We start from the raw sequence: 16,411 nt of genomic DNA, 5'->3' as shown, positions 1-16,411 counted from the left end.
CACATAATTGCATCTACCAGGCCTAGGAGTCTGAATTTCAAACTTATTCTTCATATGCCTGTGTATGTTTACATTCATAATATCTGTGAAAAGAACCCCTCTCCTCACACACTCCAAAATACAGTATTGTGCAAAATACCAGTCTAGGAAGCAACACACTAGGGTAGCAACCTTTAATGTCCTAACAAAGCATCTTAGTAGTTTGACGCAGAAGAGTTACACTGACTCACGGAGGATCACGTGAGGCCCAGCGGGACGATGTTTCTAGTTCCTTCCACCAGGTTTAGAAAACAGAAGGCTCTGGCTGGATTTGCTGGACATTTCTCTCTTCAGCATCTCCCTTCCTTGGTCCATCTTTGGGGTGCCTTTTCTGGCTCCAACCTACAACAAGCAAGAGCAACAAATGCCCAAACTCTATAATTGTAGGGAGATCCCCAAATATTTCTCAAATGGCATTTTTTTTTACTGAAAATAAAATCTTTGTTGTAAAAAATATTTATATACACACATAGACGTGAGCAAAACGAAGGTAAAATGATCCACCATTATCACACTACCCACAGGTAACCTTATTCACATTTTGGTGTACACTCTTCCAGATACACAGATAACGTTTTCTTCTGACATTTGCATCTTTTTTTGAACCAGGAGTTTCTGATGATAGGCAATTTCATTGGGATGGACTTTCTCTCGAAAAGCTGTTACTGAACTGAATGCCTTATGTCTCTGATGTCTTAGGAGGGTAAAATGCAGCATACTCTAGGGGGTCTGTCTAACCCTTTTCTGAGCACTACTCCTGGATCCAGGCAGCCATGTGTGTGACTCTGTCCCTGGTCATAGCTGATCGGGCACTTGGCACGGGCTGGGCTTTTAAGATGGTCACTCCCAGGATTTGGGGTTATGGGCTCTAAGATGCTACTTGCTTCCTGGGCTGGTCCTTTGAACTGGGGGACCATGAGGTCATTCCTTCCTGTCACATGACTGGAGAGAGCAGAGATCAGGGGAGGCACACAGAGACACAGAGAGGAGATACGGCCTGTGTGTGCGTGTGCGCATGCTTGTGTGTGTGTAAAAGAGATGATGCCTGAGATCTGATGTCTTACCAGTTCTATTTCGAGGCCAGGCTCTCTTTCAGCTCCCAGTTTTTATGAGGCACTCACCCCTATATCCTTAAAAAAGCCCCCTCCCCCTCCCTTTTTTTTTTTGCGGTACACGGGCCTCTCAGTGTTGTGGCCTCTCCCGTTGCAGAGCACAGGCTCCGGACGTGCAGGCTCAGTGGCCATGGCTCACAGGCCCAGCCGCTCCGTGGCATGTGGGATCTTCCCAGACCAGGGCACGAACCCGTGTCCCCTGTATCGGCAGGCAGACTGTCAACCACTGCGCCACCAGGGAAGCCCCAGGTGGTTCTTATCGGCCAACTTGGGGAAAACCTTCTTCTAAGACTTTGTGGCTGAAAATGTAGTCTGCAGAGCTGTGCTATCGGTACCAGCTGGGAGCTGTTCAGAAATGCAGAATCCCAGGCTCCCCCCACCCGAGACCTGCTGAGTCACAATCTGCATTTCAACAACATCCCCATATGATCCGTGGACACCTTTGAGTTGAGAGGCGCCACTGTAAACTATCCTCTAATTGGCTGGTTTCTGGAAAAGTAAGTAGCCGTTTTGGCCATGTGTTTCCCCTGATATGCATGAAGAGAAAGCAAAAGACTGAAATACTATTGGTTGGTCTTGCACTCACTGAGACACAAACCAGGACCCGCAGTAACGACTGGGATTTGTATCAATAAAATCAGCTGCGGTATATAAACAAAGTACCATTTCTAGACATTTCAATAACCTTGCCTCTTCAAGTTGATCTCTGAGTTTTAGGATTCAAGCTTCATGTTAATTCCTCCTACATCATTCACCCTCTTTAATTAATTTAGCTCCCAACAAGGAGTTGCTGAGATTCCTCCATCTAAGTACGTGCCCTCTGTTTCTCATAGGAAAGCCCATTTCATCAGTTTCCAGTAGTAAAGAGAAGGACGGGGACCACCTTACCGATTTCTCTCCCATTAGCCGCTTGACTCTGGCTTTCAGCTTCTCCTCTTGCTGTAGCCTTTCCTCGGTCAGCTTCTCCTTCTCTGCCAGATGCTGCCATAACTCTTCTTGCAGCAAATACTGCTGAGTTTCCCGAGAACTGTTAATCTTCATCTGAAATGAGGGGAAGGGGAACTGCAGCTGATGGGGGACAGGACTAACGCAGGAGTCATTTCCACTACCTTTGGGGGCGGGACAAAGGTTCACGCAACTTTCTTCAAAACACAGAAAAATGATGCTTAGCTTAGTAACTAATAGCGAAGTAGTAGAGCATCGAGGTTAAGAGCTCAGGCTCTAGATCTAGATAGAATCTCAGCTCTAGTTCTTTCTAGACACTTCTTCGTATAGAAAATAAGCGGGTGAACTAAGGCAGGCCGTCTTCCTCCTCTTTCATCCCTGCCGGCCGCTTGGGTGCGGGATTCCGTGGAGAGCACGGGCCCGTGAAGGGGCTCTGCAGCACGCCTACCTGACCTACTGCCCTTTCCAAATTGGCTTTAATGAGGTTTTCTCTGTTCCTCATTTCTTGCAGCTGAAGCAATTTCCTTCTGGAATCCTCCCGAAGCTTCTCTTCCACCTGAAAGGATAATGAAAGCGTGGGCTTGCTGCTAATGTGATCATCATGCCCTCTGGGGAAACTCTTCTGGGGGGGCTAATGGCAGTGGGGGAGCCCCTGAGGGGTAGGGACAGCTGCAGCCCAGCAGCAGGGGTCACAGGCATGCACAGGGTGGAGGCAAACTCACAGGGAGTTGCCCCCTACGGGAAAGGGCCGAGCTCTGCACCCGGGGCTCAACTATGTTCTACCGCACACTCCCATCCCAGCTCGGTCCCTAACAAGCCGTACGACACTCGGAAAGTTATTTCACTGCTCCGTGACTCAGTGTCCTCATCCGTCAAATGGGGATGATGATACTAGTATCACTGCATAGAGTCATTGTGGGGATTCGATGTTTGGAATAGTGCTTAAGGGCTCTGTGAGTGTGTTAAGTACTGTTGTAACCTATGAAAGGTGGACGGGAATGTCCGCCGTACAGTCTCGTTCTAATAACTCGTGATGGGTACTTGGAAATGTTATGATTGGGTTTATTTTCATAACTGTTTGTCGTCACCACTTTGAGCACACTCACTGGTGGTAACCTCTCTGGAGGCTTGCTAAAGCAATGTCTATTAAGAATTGCAGCCTGCAAACGAAGGCATTTAAAGTGGAGAAGCTTGCCTACTTTTCCCCCCTTGCTTGGGTAACAGTCAACGCACGGTAAGCTTGGGCGAGCTCCACGCTACCCTTGGCTGGCCAGTGTAGGCCTCGCAGCTGCTCAATTCTTGGATGCACCTGCTGAGCCCTGGGCCCTGGCACTAACAGGAAATGAGGCAAACTCTCGTAAATAAATGGAAAGTTTTTGTGCTGAAACAAATTCACAGGCTGTTTTTTTAGGGATCTGAAGAGGGGGATCACAGGGATGTAATAAAAGACCCAGAAAAGCCCTTAAGAGCTTTCTTCTGAGTAGTGTGGTCCAGTGGAAGAGCCTCTACCCAGCTCCGTTACCTTGGAAAAGTCATCTAAGCTCTCTGGGCCTTAGTTTTCTCCCACGTCTAAACATGCTCTGACTTCTATGTCAGCAGCCTTTTTCATGTGCTGCAAAAGCCAAGTCCAGCCTTGGACTCTGCTCTTATCTGTGCTCTGCATGAACAGCCCCCGTTCCCGTCCCCAAGCCTCAGAGTCACCCTCAGCGTCCGCCCTGCTCCCTGTCTCACACTCGGGGGTCTCACGCCTGTCCACCAACCCCTCTCACATGCAAGCTGGACTGTGACAACTGGCCTCCTCGCCTCGAGTTTAGTTTCTTCCAGTGCAATCTTAACGGTACTGTGAGAGTTACACAGCTGTAAGGCAGCTCTGTCCAACAGAACTTTCTGCAGCGGTACAGGTACTCTGAGCGAGCCTGTGTTGTCTAATACGGCAGCCACCAGCCACATCTGGGAATCGAACACTCGAAATGGGGCTGGTGTGACGGAGGAACTGAACTAAACATTTTAGTTAATTTTCATTAATTTCAGTGTAAACAGTAGCATGTGGCTGTTTGCTACGCCAGCGTCACTGAAGTCAGACGAACCTGGAGTCAGACAAAACAGACTGTGCCACTGGGCAAGTTACTTTACTAGTAACTAGTAGCCTTGACTTTCTCATCTGTAAAATGGAGAGGATGATTTCTAGATCACAGCGCTGTTGTGAAGATGAAGAGATGAAATGTTCAAGGGAACGCCTAGTACGTGAGAAATTGTAACTATCATTTTCACCCTGATTACTGTCCACGAATGTCATTGCATCAGTCACTTGTTCAGAAGCCTTAGTAGCTCCCCACTGCCTGTGTGGTACAGAGCCCAAGCGCCTGAAGTAAGGCAAAACACCAAACCAGGGATTCAAGAAGCCCCTATGAACTCTGAACGAGGTAAATAAAACTGAATCCACACCTAGATAAACCATAATAAAACTGCTGGAAATCAAGGGAAAAGACAATGTTAAAAGCAACCGGAGAAAAAGACAGATTATGCAAAGGTACAACAGTTAGGCTTACAGATGACTTCTAAATAGGAATAATAGGAGCCACAAGACAATAGTGACATATCTAATGCTGTATCTAATGTGCTGAAAGAAAAGAATTGCCTTTGTAGAATTCAATACGCAGTCAAATGTGTTTTAAGAATGAGGGTTAAATATACATCTCCAGACAGACACACAGGCACATCTGAGAATTTGTCATCAGCAGAGCCACAATGAGGGAAAACATTAAAGGGTATTCTTCAGACACAAGAAAAATGAACCCAGGTGGGTGATCAGAGATGCAGAAAAGATAAACAACAGTAAGGGTAATGTGGGGATATGATACTGACTATATGAAAACACTAATAATGTCTGGTGGGGTTTTAACTATCAAGAGGAGTTTAGAAAATGACAGCAATGGCTTATAAATCTGGAGGGGGTAAGTGAAGTTAAGGTGTTTGAAACTCATTGCACTGTCAAGGAGAAGGGCATAATTATCAACTACTATTGCCTCTTGGTAAGTTAAGAATGCAGGGCTTCCCTGGTGGCGCAGTGGTTGAGAGTCCGCCTGCCGATGCAGGGGACATGGGTTCGTATTCCGGTGCGGGAGGATCCCACATGCCACGGAGCGGCTGGGCCCGTGAGCCATGGCCGCTGAGCCTGTGCATCCGGAGCCTGTGCTCCACTACGGGAGAGGCCACAACAGTGAGAGGCCCGTGTACCACAAAAAAAAAAAAAAAAGAATGCATTTTGTAGTCTTCAGGATGACTACTAAGAGAATAGTAGAAGAGTGAAAAACTTAATTAATGTGTGATTTTGGTGAGTCAAGGATGAAAGCTATTGTCTTACTATTACTAAAAGAATAGTAAAAAAGTGAAATATTTCCAAGCTAATAGAGGGGGAAAGTGGAATAAGAGAAAACCATCCACTCAGAAGGAGGCAAGAAAGGAGAGAAAAAGGAACATACCACAGATGGTACATCTGGTATTGAGCAAGAAGGTAGATTTAAACCCCAGTACATGAGTAATTACATAATATAAATGGACTAAAAGTCAAAATTGTCAAACTGGATTTTGTAAAAATGATACGCTATTTGAAGGCATATGTCCAAACCTTAAGACAAAAATTGACAGAGAACGTATGAAAAAGATATGGTATGAAAACTCTAACAAACAGAAAGCCAGTGATGAAGCTAAATGACAAAGGAGAAGTTAAGGGAGAAACACTACTAGAGATGAAAAGGGACATCTCATGATGATCTAAAGTTTTGCTCTACAGGAAGTATTAGGATTCTAAATTTATATGCACCTAGTAACACAGCCTCAAAATATATAAAGCAAACATCGTTCATATTAAAAGAAGAAACACACAAATTACAAACATGTTGAGATTTTTAAAAACATTCTCAATGATGGAACAAAAAGACAAAAAAAATCAATATGAGAATTTAAGTTAGAACAACATCATTGGCAAACTTGATTTAATGGATCAATTCTTTCTTAGATAATTTCACAATTAAGATCTGAAGGCAGTCTAGGGTAGTGGTTACACACAGGAGCTTTGGAGTCAGGCAGACCTGGATTCAAGTTCTGCCACAACTACTTTATGCAAGTGAACTTGGATAACTTCCTTCACCTCTGTGAGCCTCAGTTTTCCCAACTGTAAAGTGGGGTTAATACCAGTATAGACCGCATGGGGTCATTGTGAGGATGAACAGAGATGATGCAGGTGGAGTGCTTGCCCCAGAGTGGTTCCCAGGCCGACCTGTCCCTGCCATACCTTGCTCTTTTCCCGCAGCGTCATAGAGATCAGGCTCTGCTCGGTACTGCTCCTTTTCAGCTCCACCCTGAGCTTCCTCATTTCTTTTTCCATGTCACGGATTTGCTGAAAGAGTTCCAACAACAGGGAAGTCAACTTCACAACTCATTTCATCCGGTTCATTAAGGCAGAAACCTAGTCTGAGATTCGCTTCATTCTTTCCCTTGGGGGACAATTCCACATCTTTGAGGCAAAGTAGACTTTCTTTCAACGGATGCAATGAAAGGGCTGGGTGAGGGAAAATTTGAGTTTCTTTTGAAGATCAGCATGGATCCTGGATTAAACAGTACAAGATACCTATCCACTCATTAGAATCTCTTTCCTTGGGGTATATTTTTGAGTTCAATCTAAATAAGGGCTGTTTGGAAGACACAATGGGCACAGTTTGGAAAGAACAATGACATTTTTCTTTTTTCTCATTTGAGGCAGAGAAGTGTGCTCCTGACAGAGAGAAGAACACACGTCTCCTGCCCCCGTCCCAGGCACCGTCCTTCCCAACGGATGGAAAACGTATGCCTGGTGATGTGCACGAGGGTTCGGGCCGGTACAGGGGGTGAACATTTACATTGAGTGGTCATCTTTTCATTGTATTGATTTTTATGTTCACCTTCCATAGAAGGCCAGTGATACATTTGCTTTTTATTTTGTTTTTATGAATTGTTGTAAAATTGAATGTATTTAAGCAAAAATACTTCAAGAAGAGTTGTGTTAATAGCAGTGCCCAGGGCTGTGATAAAACTTGTGACAGTGGATCATGAAAGTCTGGGCATCACAAGTCCAGGGGTAGGGACCACGGTGAATTTCTAGCAGCATATGGTGGCCACCTCCCATCCCTTTCCCCAGGGGAAACCTGATGAGGGGCCTTGAGCCAACTGCCCAGAAAATCTGGGGAGAGTGTGTTTTCCATGGTATTTTCACCCATCTCTTTGAGGCCAGCAAATCAAAGAATTAGGAGACTACATTAACAGACAAACACCCAGAAAGCCCCAGAGCTTCTGCTAGCTAATGGGCCAAGGAACCACTCCAAAACCCTCAAGACCACAATCTAGGCTTTCAGTGGACACCTAGGGGTCAGGAGGTTCAACGCACGGTTTTGCAGAGTTTTAACTCTTTCTCTTGGGCTTCCCACTTCTCCTTCTGGGCATCTTCCTTCTGTAACTCTTCTTTTAGCACTGAGCACTGTGGAGAAAAAGGACAAGGCCACGGGGGCTTGGCTGGGGGTCCCAAGTACCTGTGTTCACGCCCAGGAGTGTTTCCTGCTGTATAACCCAATCACACCTCTGAATTCTGAGAGGCGAGACCATTTGTGTGATGGGAGCACGGGATCCTGCAGTCGTTCCCAGTTCATGCCTCTCATGAGTTCTGAGGAATAGAGCGTCTAAATTCCTCTTCAAAAGCCAGCAAACTTCACTGCAGGGGAAATCCAGCTTTGTAGACTCTGGGTACTTAGGGTGCAGGAATTGGGATGTTTTCACGCTGTGACTGGTGAGGGTGGAGGGGGCCGAGCCAGTGAGCTGGGGTCTATCTTAGGGCTTTTGTGCAGGTTGCATCTCAAAGACACAACTGCCCCGACTGGTGTGGAGGGGTAAAAGGAGCTGTCTTGCCCGAGGGTGGCTTGGCAACAGGCATTAACGGCATAAGGATGGATGTGCCTTATTTTGACCCAGCAATTCCCACTTTAGGAATGTACCTTAAGGACAATGACTAGAGAAATAAGTAAATCTGTAGTTTCAAGGATGCTCTTCACAGAATTGTCAGTAACAGTGGAAGAAAAAAAAAAAAAGAGGAAACAACCCAAGTGTTGTTTAGAACAGCAGACCACTTATAACACTGGGTACATCCAGGAGAAAGTATGTAGCTTTTAAGACGAATGATAAGAGCGTTGATTTATTAGAATGGAAAAATAATAAGTATTTAAAAATTTAAAAAATGTGCATAGTATAAATTAACTATAAAATGATTGATTGATTTCTAGGCAATATATAGAAACAAGACTGGAAAAACAGACATGAACATATTAACACTGATTTCTCAAGGTAGCATTTCCTCTCCTCTCTTTTTAATTTTTCTTCTCAATGTCATCTACTTATTTTTCTAAAATTAACACACATGATGTATGTCATTAAAAAAAAGGCATCTCAAATGTTCACAAGAGCAGTACCCTTGGTGGTGACGAACCCTTGTGCTATTGGCCAGCACAGTCTAGAGGAGAAGGGACCTCATTCCAAGGTCAACGAGGAAGGGGAAATGGGGACATAAATCATCCAAATGCATTTCAGGAGGTAGAAGAGCCAAGCATGTGCTGTCTTTGCAGACTCCTTCTACTTAGCAGCAGCTCTGCATCCCCTTCCCATCACTAACACACACACACACACACACACACACACACACACACCCCACATTAAACAGCTATAGCACATGCCTGGGAAGACACTCTGCTTGGGAGAAACGAATGCAGAGGGCTTGGCCAGGCAGCCGACCTCAGGCAGAGGCAGAAGAGCACAACGAAAACCAGCCTCCCACTTCTCGCAAAATGATTTTGTCATCCCCATTTCACAGATGGGGAAATGGAGGCCAAATAAGTTACAATAAAAGAAAGCTCTGGGATGGGACCCTGGTCTGTCTGATCCCAAAGCTCATGCAGTGCCTTTCACCAGCTCCAAACTGGGTATGGTACTACGTACCAGGTATTACTTACTGTGCCTTTTCCTTGGAACCTCAAGATCTGTTCTCACCCCAGCCCCATGCAGACCTAGCTATCGGGTAGCCTCTGGGAATCTCTGAGTTGCCACCTGAGATGAAAGCTTTGAGGTTTTACCTTGACTCACAGAAACAGGCACATCATGCAAATACTGAGAAATCTTATCCTATAGAGTCAGGATTCTAAAGTTAGCATTGAAGGCAAGATTTGCAAATAGTCAAAGTTACATGTAAAAAGCTCTTTGCTTGCCTACCACGTCCATCTTCCATAGAGACATTCCACACACTAAAGTCTAAGGAAGAAATGAGCGTCTGCGTGTTTGCATCTGGATCTTCAGACGTTCTGCTGTGAAGACAGTTATGAGAACCAGCGGTGCTGGGACCACGATGCAGCCGTGTGGTCATCCGTGCTCACAGGGAGATCGTATTCTGTTTAATGTTAAACTTTGCAATGGCAGTATATGCTCATAGGTGTGTTTGTTGCTGGGATTAAACAAACTCATTTATAAAAGGGGTTAGAAAATGTTTGCTGGATTTTAAAATCTATTATGCTTCTTCTGAGCCACATCCACGCTGTCCTTTGAAAGGCTTCAGAGAAGTTGGCCACCTGCCCAGCAGCTACCCTCCCTGTGTCCTTGGGCACTGGCCTCATCTCACCACCGTGTGTCATGTGACTCCACTGTGTCTGCTTTTTGCAGCTACAATTTGCTGATGACCCGACACTCACTCTGGAGCTGAGGGCTTCGAGCTGGTGATCCTTTTCTTTGTTCTCACTTTTCAGTTGATTCACCTCCTGTTTTAGTTGTTGAACTTGACCATCCTTTACTAACACGTCTCTTTGCAAAGATGACACCATCTCTGTAAAAGAACCAAACAAACCAAAACAAAAGACTCATGGAGGTCAAAGAGGCAGGAAGGATTATTGGCAACACCATGGCTGTCAGCCAACGTTCGGACAAGACCTTCCAAGCCCGGGCCACCACCGGTGCCCGCTTAGAACTGGGGAGGCTTTTTCCAAGGGTCCCAGAGCAGGAATGGGAATGAGAGCAAAGTCCACGGAACAGGGTTTGAGGCTTCAGTGAGAATGAGGGGCAGTCAGCACCAGCGAGAGGAGAAACCTTTGGGGGCCCCTTGTGGGCACAGGCCAGGCAAAGCTGGGAGGAGAGGCCACACCATGGGCCTGGGAAACAGAGGCCCAGCACATGGAAGGTCCAGGAATTCTTCTCCAGAGGCCAGGAGACGGGCGTGTGCCAGAGGGCACTGCTGGACGCTATTGATGGGGTGGTTGTTTTCACAGTCCTCTGAGTTTGGACCCCTCTCTACCACTTATTAGCTTGGTGGTCTTGGACAAGCTATTTCACCTCCCACCGTCTGTCCCACACAGAGTTATTGTAAGGGTCAAATGAGATGGTATGTCCCAAGAACACAAAGTGGATAAATTATGTTTGTTCCATGGCGCCTATGATTTTTCTCGGCAGCCAGCTTCCAAAATGGCCCCAATGATCCCTGCCGCCTAGAATTCATGCCCTGTGTAGCCCCTCCCACCCTGAATAGGGCTGCCATGGGTCACCAATATGATACTGTGGAAATGACGGACTGTTTCCTCTCAGGCTGGGTCATAAAAGACACTGTGGCCAACTCTTTGCTCCCTCTTGAATCACTCACTCTGGGGGAAGCCAACTGCTGTGTTGTGAGGACACTCAAGCAGCCCTAGAGAGAAGCATGTGTGCTGAGGGACTAAGGCCTCCAGCCAATAGCCACATGAGCAGCCATTCTGAAGGGGGATCCTCCGGCTCCCCCCGAGGCTTTAGATGACATGACTGATGCCCCAGCCGACATCTTGCCTGCAACTCATGAGAACTAAGTCACCCCCCTCTCAAATTCCTGAACTACAGAAACTGGGGGAGATAATAAATATTGGTTGGGGTTTTATCCATTACATTTTGGGGTAACTTGTTATGCAGCAATAGATAACTACTCCATTACTGTAGCATCATTTTTTTTAACATCTTTATTGGAGTATAATTGCTTTACAATGGTGTGTTAGTTTCTGCTTTATAACCAAGTGAATCAGTTATGCATATACATATCTCCCCATATCTCTTCCCTCTTGCATTGTAGTATCATTTTGAATAAAAGTGGGAAGAAGGGTGCATAAATGCAGTGGTATTGGGTTATCTCCTACGGTTCTTTTCTTGAAAGAACATCAGGCCCAGTTTTAGTGGTAGGTATCAATCAAGAATGTCTATGAAATAAAGCACAAAATGCTCCAGAATTTCATTTTAAAAATGAGCTTTCCCTCCAGGACACAGTTCAGTTACTTGGAAATCCCTCTGGGGCTTGCCACACTTTGAGTGGGTCCAGCCCATCTCAAGCATTATCCCAACCCAGGTCTGTCCGACTCCCTGATCGGAGAAGGTGGTATCTGAGACAGGCTTGATGCTTGGATGAGGTTTCACTGGCCGACATACGGGAGGAAGGTGAGGACCAGCGAGTTCATCCTTCCATTCCTGGTGCCCAGAACAGCACCTAGCCTGGGGGAGGTGCTCAGAAAATACCTGAGGACATCCCAAGTGAGGGAGGAGCATAAGCAGAGACCTGGGGGCAGCAGGGGGTGGGGCTGGGTGTGATTAAGTTGCAGAGTGAGGCAGAAGAAAAGCACAGATTCATACAGAGATGGGGATTCACGTGCGACTCAATGCTATGCCTGGCTTCTACAGCTGTGGGCATGTTTCCTGCTACGCGCTGGCTGCCTTCAGAGTGATGTGCCCCTCCGAGGCTCACTGCCTCCTCCCTGTCACCTGCTTCTCTCCCTCCCCTCGTCTGTGAGTGGTCCCATCCTCTTCAGGTCTCTAGGCATGTCAGTTCCTGCTTAAAAACCTCCACTGGATTCCCAACACCCTTGGAATAAAAACCCAGACCCCCCGACCCTGCCCAGCCCCACAATCCCCTGTTCACTCCACGCAGCCTCTCTTGCCCTTGGCTTGTCCTTGCCCACCTGAAACAGGTCCTCTCTAAAAGAAGGACATAGCGGTGGAGGATACAACATGAACTGGTTAGAATCGGCTAGGTCCAAGGGGGCGTAAGATTCGGCTTCCAGGCGAACTGGAGCCCCATTACAGGCTCATTGTAATACATGAGCGAAATGACACACGCACCAGCACCAGGACTGTTCCGAGGCTGACCATAAAGGTCAAAAAGTGGGTGGTGGGGCTTCCCTGGTGGCGCGGTGGTTGAGAGTCCGCCTGCCGATGCAGGGGAACGGGTTCGTGCCCCGGTCCGGGAAGATCCCACATGCCGTGGAGCGGATGGGCCCGTGAGCCATGGCCGCTGAGCCTGCGTGTCCAGAGCCTGTGCTCCGCAATGGGAGAGACCACAACTGTGAGAGGCCCGCGTACAGAAAAAAAAAAAAAAGTGGGTGATGGCCCAATTCCTGGAAATCCCCGCCCCTTCCCCAAAATATTAGAGTTGTCCCAATCCTCCCACTCATTAGCCTATAAAATTACCCAGCCCATAAAAACTAACTGCCCCATATTTGGGGGTCTCTAGCCTTATGAGATGGCCCACACTCTGTCTGTGGAGTGTGTTTCTCTCTAAAGAAATCCACTTCTTACTTTGTCTCTCACTGAATTCTTTCTGCATGAGACATAAAGAACCTGAGCTTTATTAAGTCCCGAGACCAGATGCGTGATCTCGATTAAAAGATAGTGGGTTCTGAGTGGGTTCGAGTCCCAGCCCACGGGTTCAAGTCCCACCTGAGTTCCATGGTTGCACACCCACTAAGCTGGTCCCCCTTGGCCTCCCCCCTTGAAGCGCTGGCCACCACGACACACAGTTTATTTTCTCCCCAGCAGCACTGCTCTCTGAAGTGGGCTTGTTTATTCATCCGTTTACTTTTATTGTCTGTCAACGCCTCCCAAATCTGTGAGTACAGGAATCTGACTGTCTTTTTTGGCTCTCCTTCCCCGGAGCCTGGAATGGGGCCTGACACCTAGTAGGGGCTCAAGAAACATGTGGAAGCAATGAAGGAATCCAGGGAATCAAAGCTCAGCCACAGCTGTGCGTTGGCTGCCCCTCTCCCAACCCAAGCCCTTTATCAGGGAACCACCTCTGATCAAATTAGAAAATGGTTTCCCTTGGGCCCAAGTGCACTCGGCTGAAATGGGTGAGACCATGGGTGCCTTAAAGGAGTGATCCCAGTTTGTCCACGCTCTAGTTTGCACTCAGGCTGCTTTGTGGAACCACCCAAGCCACAAGGCGACCTGTGTTCTCCCTGGTGGGGCCAGTGCTCAGGAGACCTTGTAGCCAAGAGATACCATTCTCTCAAATATTTACCAGGCCCTGCCCTTGGAACTGGGTGGCAAGAAACCCCCACTGAGGGAGAACTCTAATGCACCGACACGGGTGATCCCTGAGGCTGCACCCAGGTCACGGGCACAGGTGTGCTGGTTGACTGGTGATGTCTGCAGCGGGAGGGCAGAAGCTCTGGGGCCTGAATGCAGAAGGGCCTCACCTGACGTGATGGCGGCGTCCCTCCTTAAGTTCTCGGCCTCGTGCTTCAGGGAGGTGATTTCTAAGTTTCTCTCAGACAGGGTCTGGCACAGCACCTGGTTGTAGCCTTGCTGTAGGGCACTGATCTGTGGAAGGAGGCAACACACAGTCAGAGGGGGCCAGCCAGGCCTGCAGGACACGCCGGTACTTCTCCAACATTGGGCAGAGTCGGGTTGATCTTGGATCGGGGTGTTGGGGAAACCAAGGTTTTCAGTTGTCACTAGTGGAAGGGGCAGGAGGGGGCCTGTTCCTTCAGTGACCACCATGTCATCGGTCCTCGAGACACGGACCTTATCTTTGTGGCCACCCAGGGGCTCCGGTGCTGCTGTCTTCCTATGACCTGTGGGTTTTCAGCCATAAATAGACCAGCTGTTGGTTCCAGATCATCCAGCACTGACTGGATGCACAGCAAAGTTCAAGAGCCGGGAGCAGGTTATGAAATGAATTCCCTCTAATGAGAATAGAGGGTAGTTTATACCTCACAGAACACTCCAGAGTTTACAGAGCCCGTTCACACATGCTACACTGATACTCGTCACAGCGTTGCTGAAGGCTGACATTCCCATTAATGTGCCCATTTTGCAAGGGAGCCAGGTTGAGACTCAGAGAGGCGAGGCCCCCTTCTTGGGATCACGTGGCTGGTCAGACGTGGAGTCTGATTCAAACCCAGTCTTTAGTTGCCTGGTTCCTCCTTCCCAGGTGGCTCTAGGAATGAGCGTGAGAAGTTGGAGGCTGTAAAGCATGGCATGGACTCGGGAGCCGGACTGTGGCCTTCAAGTCCTGCCTCTGCCAGTTAACGGGCTTTGTGAACACAAGGAGGACACCATATTCTGTTTCCTTTTGTTCAGTCTGTACGCGGGGTGATGGTAGTCCCAACCTGATAGGATTGTTAGAAGTATTTTAATAAGTTAACATGTGTACAGGTGCTCAGATCATGCCTGGCACACGGCACAGGGGGATGAGCTGTGACGGTCCTCTCCTCTGACTACCCACGGGGTGTTTTTTAGTTTTGTTTTGGGGTTTTTGTGTGTTTTTTTTGCGGTACGCGGGCCTCACAGTTGTGGCCTCTCCCATTGCGGAGCACAGGCTTCGGACGGGCAGGCTCAGTGGCCATGGCTCACGGGCAGAGCCGCTCCGCGGCATGTGGGATCTTCCCGGACCGGGGCCCGAACCCGTGTCCCCTGCATCGGCAGGCGGACTGTCAACCACTGCGCCACCAGGGAAGCCCCTATCCATTCATCTCTTGATGACACTTAGGTTGCTTCCATATCTTGGTAATTGCAAATAATGATGCTCTGAACATTGGGGTGCATGTATCTTTTCAAATACATGTTTTTGAAAACACGTGTTTTTGTTTTTTTCGGATTTATACCCAGGAGTTGAGTTTCGAGGTCATATGGTAGTTCTATTTTTAGTTTTCTGAGAACCCTCCATACTGTTTTCCACAGTGGCTGTGCCAGTTTACATTCCTACCAACACTGTACCAGGGTTCCATTTTCTCTAAAAATTGTAAATTTTCTTCCTAGGGGTAATTGAGATGGTAGTTCAATAATAACATAAGATCAGGTGAAGTCTAAAGAAATTTTAGAAAACCTGGATAAAGTAAGAAAACATCTGTTTGCTGGCATCTGAATGTTAGAGAGACACCAAGACATGTGGGCCAAGTTCTGGAGAGAAGGGAAACACAGACGCAAGCTTGACATTTGGTGCAGCTTTTCTCCTTGGGGCATTTGCTGATTCAAATCTTACAGCCTAGGAGCTGAAAAGTCAAGGAGTTCAAAAGACTCTAACCACAGAAGCTGCTGGCATCCCTTGACTTGTAGGTGCAGCACTCTAGTCCTGCCTCTGTGGTCACTGCCTCCGCCTCTTCTTTGTATATAATCTCCTCCTGTCTCTCACTTATAAGTACACTTACAGATGGCACTTAGGGCGAGGATAGTCTCAACTCAAAATCCTTATATCTGCAAAACTTTACCTTGTAAGGTAACATTCTCAGGTCCCAGGGATTAGAGCCTGAGATCTTTGGGGCCACCAGTCAGCCCACTGTAAGCCCTAAACGTCTTCTCTCCTGAGGAAGGTCTAGGCTGGGCAGAAACCCCGACAGACATCTACCAGAGGCCAGATTGAGAGCCCTTTTAGAAGGTCATTTCTCAGCTCATTTGGAACCTTGCTAATGCCTTTTTTTCTTCTTTTCTTTTCGGTACGTGAGTCTCTCACTGTTGCGGCCTCTACTGCTGCGGAGCACAGGCTCTGGACGCACAGGCTCAGCAGCCATGGCTCACGGGCCCAGCCGCTTGGTGGCATGTGGGATCCTCCCGGACCGGAGCACGAACCCGTGTCCCCTGCACTGGCAGGCAGACTCTCAACCACTGTGCCACCAAGGAAGCCCTGCCCTTTCTTTTTTCCTCCTGTTTGTCCTCAACAGGGGGAAGCATTAAGAGTAAATGAGGGGCTTCCCTGGTGGTGCAGTGGTTAAGAATCCGCCTGCCAATGCAGGGGACACAGGCTCGAGCCCTGGTCCAGGAAGATCCCACATGCCGCGGAGCAACTAAGCCCGTGCCCCACAACTACTGAGCCTGCGTTCTTGAGCCTGCGAGCCACAACTACATTAGATATCCTTGACTTATTACACTCTATGCCCATTACTATTTTCACCACCTCCCTCGTAATGCTTGAACCTTGGCTATGACCCATTGTCACCTGTGGACAAATAGTTTCTGCTCTATTTTCT

At 47.7% G+C, this 16,411-nt stretch overlaps 1 protein-coding gene across 1 annotated transcript; it reads right to left on the bottom strand.

Moving 5' to 3' along the window:
* Nucleotides 1-251: 251 nt before the first annotated feature.
* Nucleotides 252-7,597, bottom strand: LOC309808335 (uncharacterized protein). Its single transcript, XM_082628490.1, has 5 exons — nt 7,519-7,597; nt 6,391-6,495; nt 2,545-2,652; nt 2,040-2,192; nt 252-381 (listed from the first exon to the last, which is right to left on the bottom strand). The coding sequence occupies exons 2-5, from the start codon at nt 6,481-6,483 to the stop codon at nt 265-267; spliced, it is 471 nt and encodes a 156-aa protein (XP_082484616.1). The 5' UTR covers nt 6,484-6,495; nt 7,519-7,597; the 3' UTR covers nt 252-264.
* Nucleotides 7,598-16,411: the final 8,814 nt, after the last annotated feature.

Source organism: Mesoplodon mirus (assembly GCF_964341445.2).
Source record: "Mesoplodon mirus genome assembly, chromosome: 7".
NCBI lineage: Eukaryota > Metazoa > Chordata > Mammalia > Artiodactyla > Ziphiidae > Mesoplodon > Mesoplodon mirus.
Note: the sequence above shows the minus strand (reverse complement) of the source record. Positions and strands in the feature narration are given on the sequence as shown.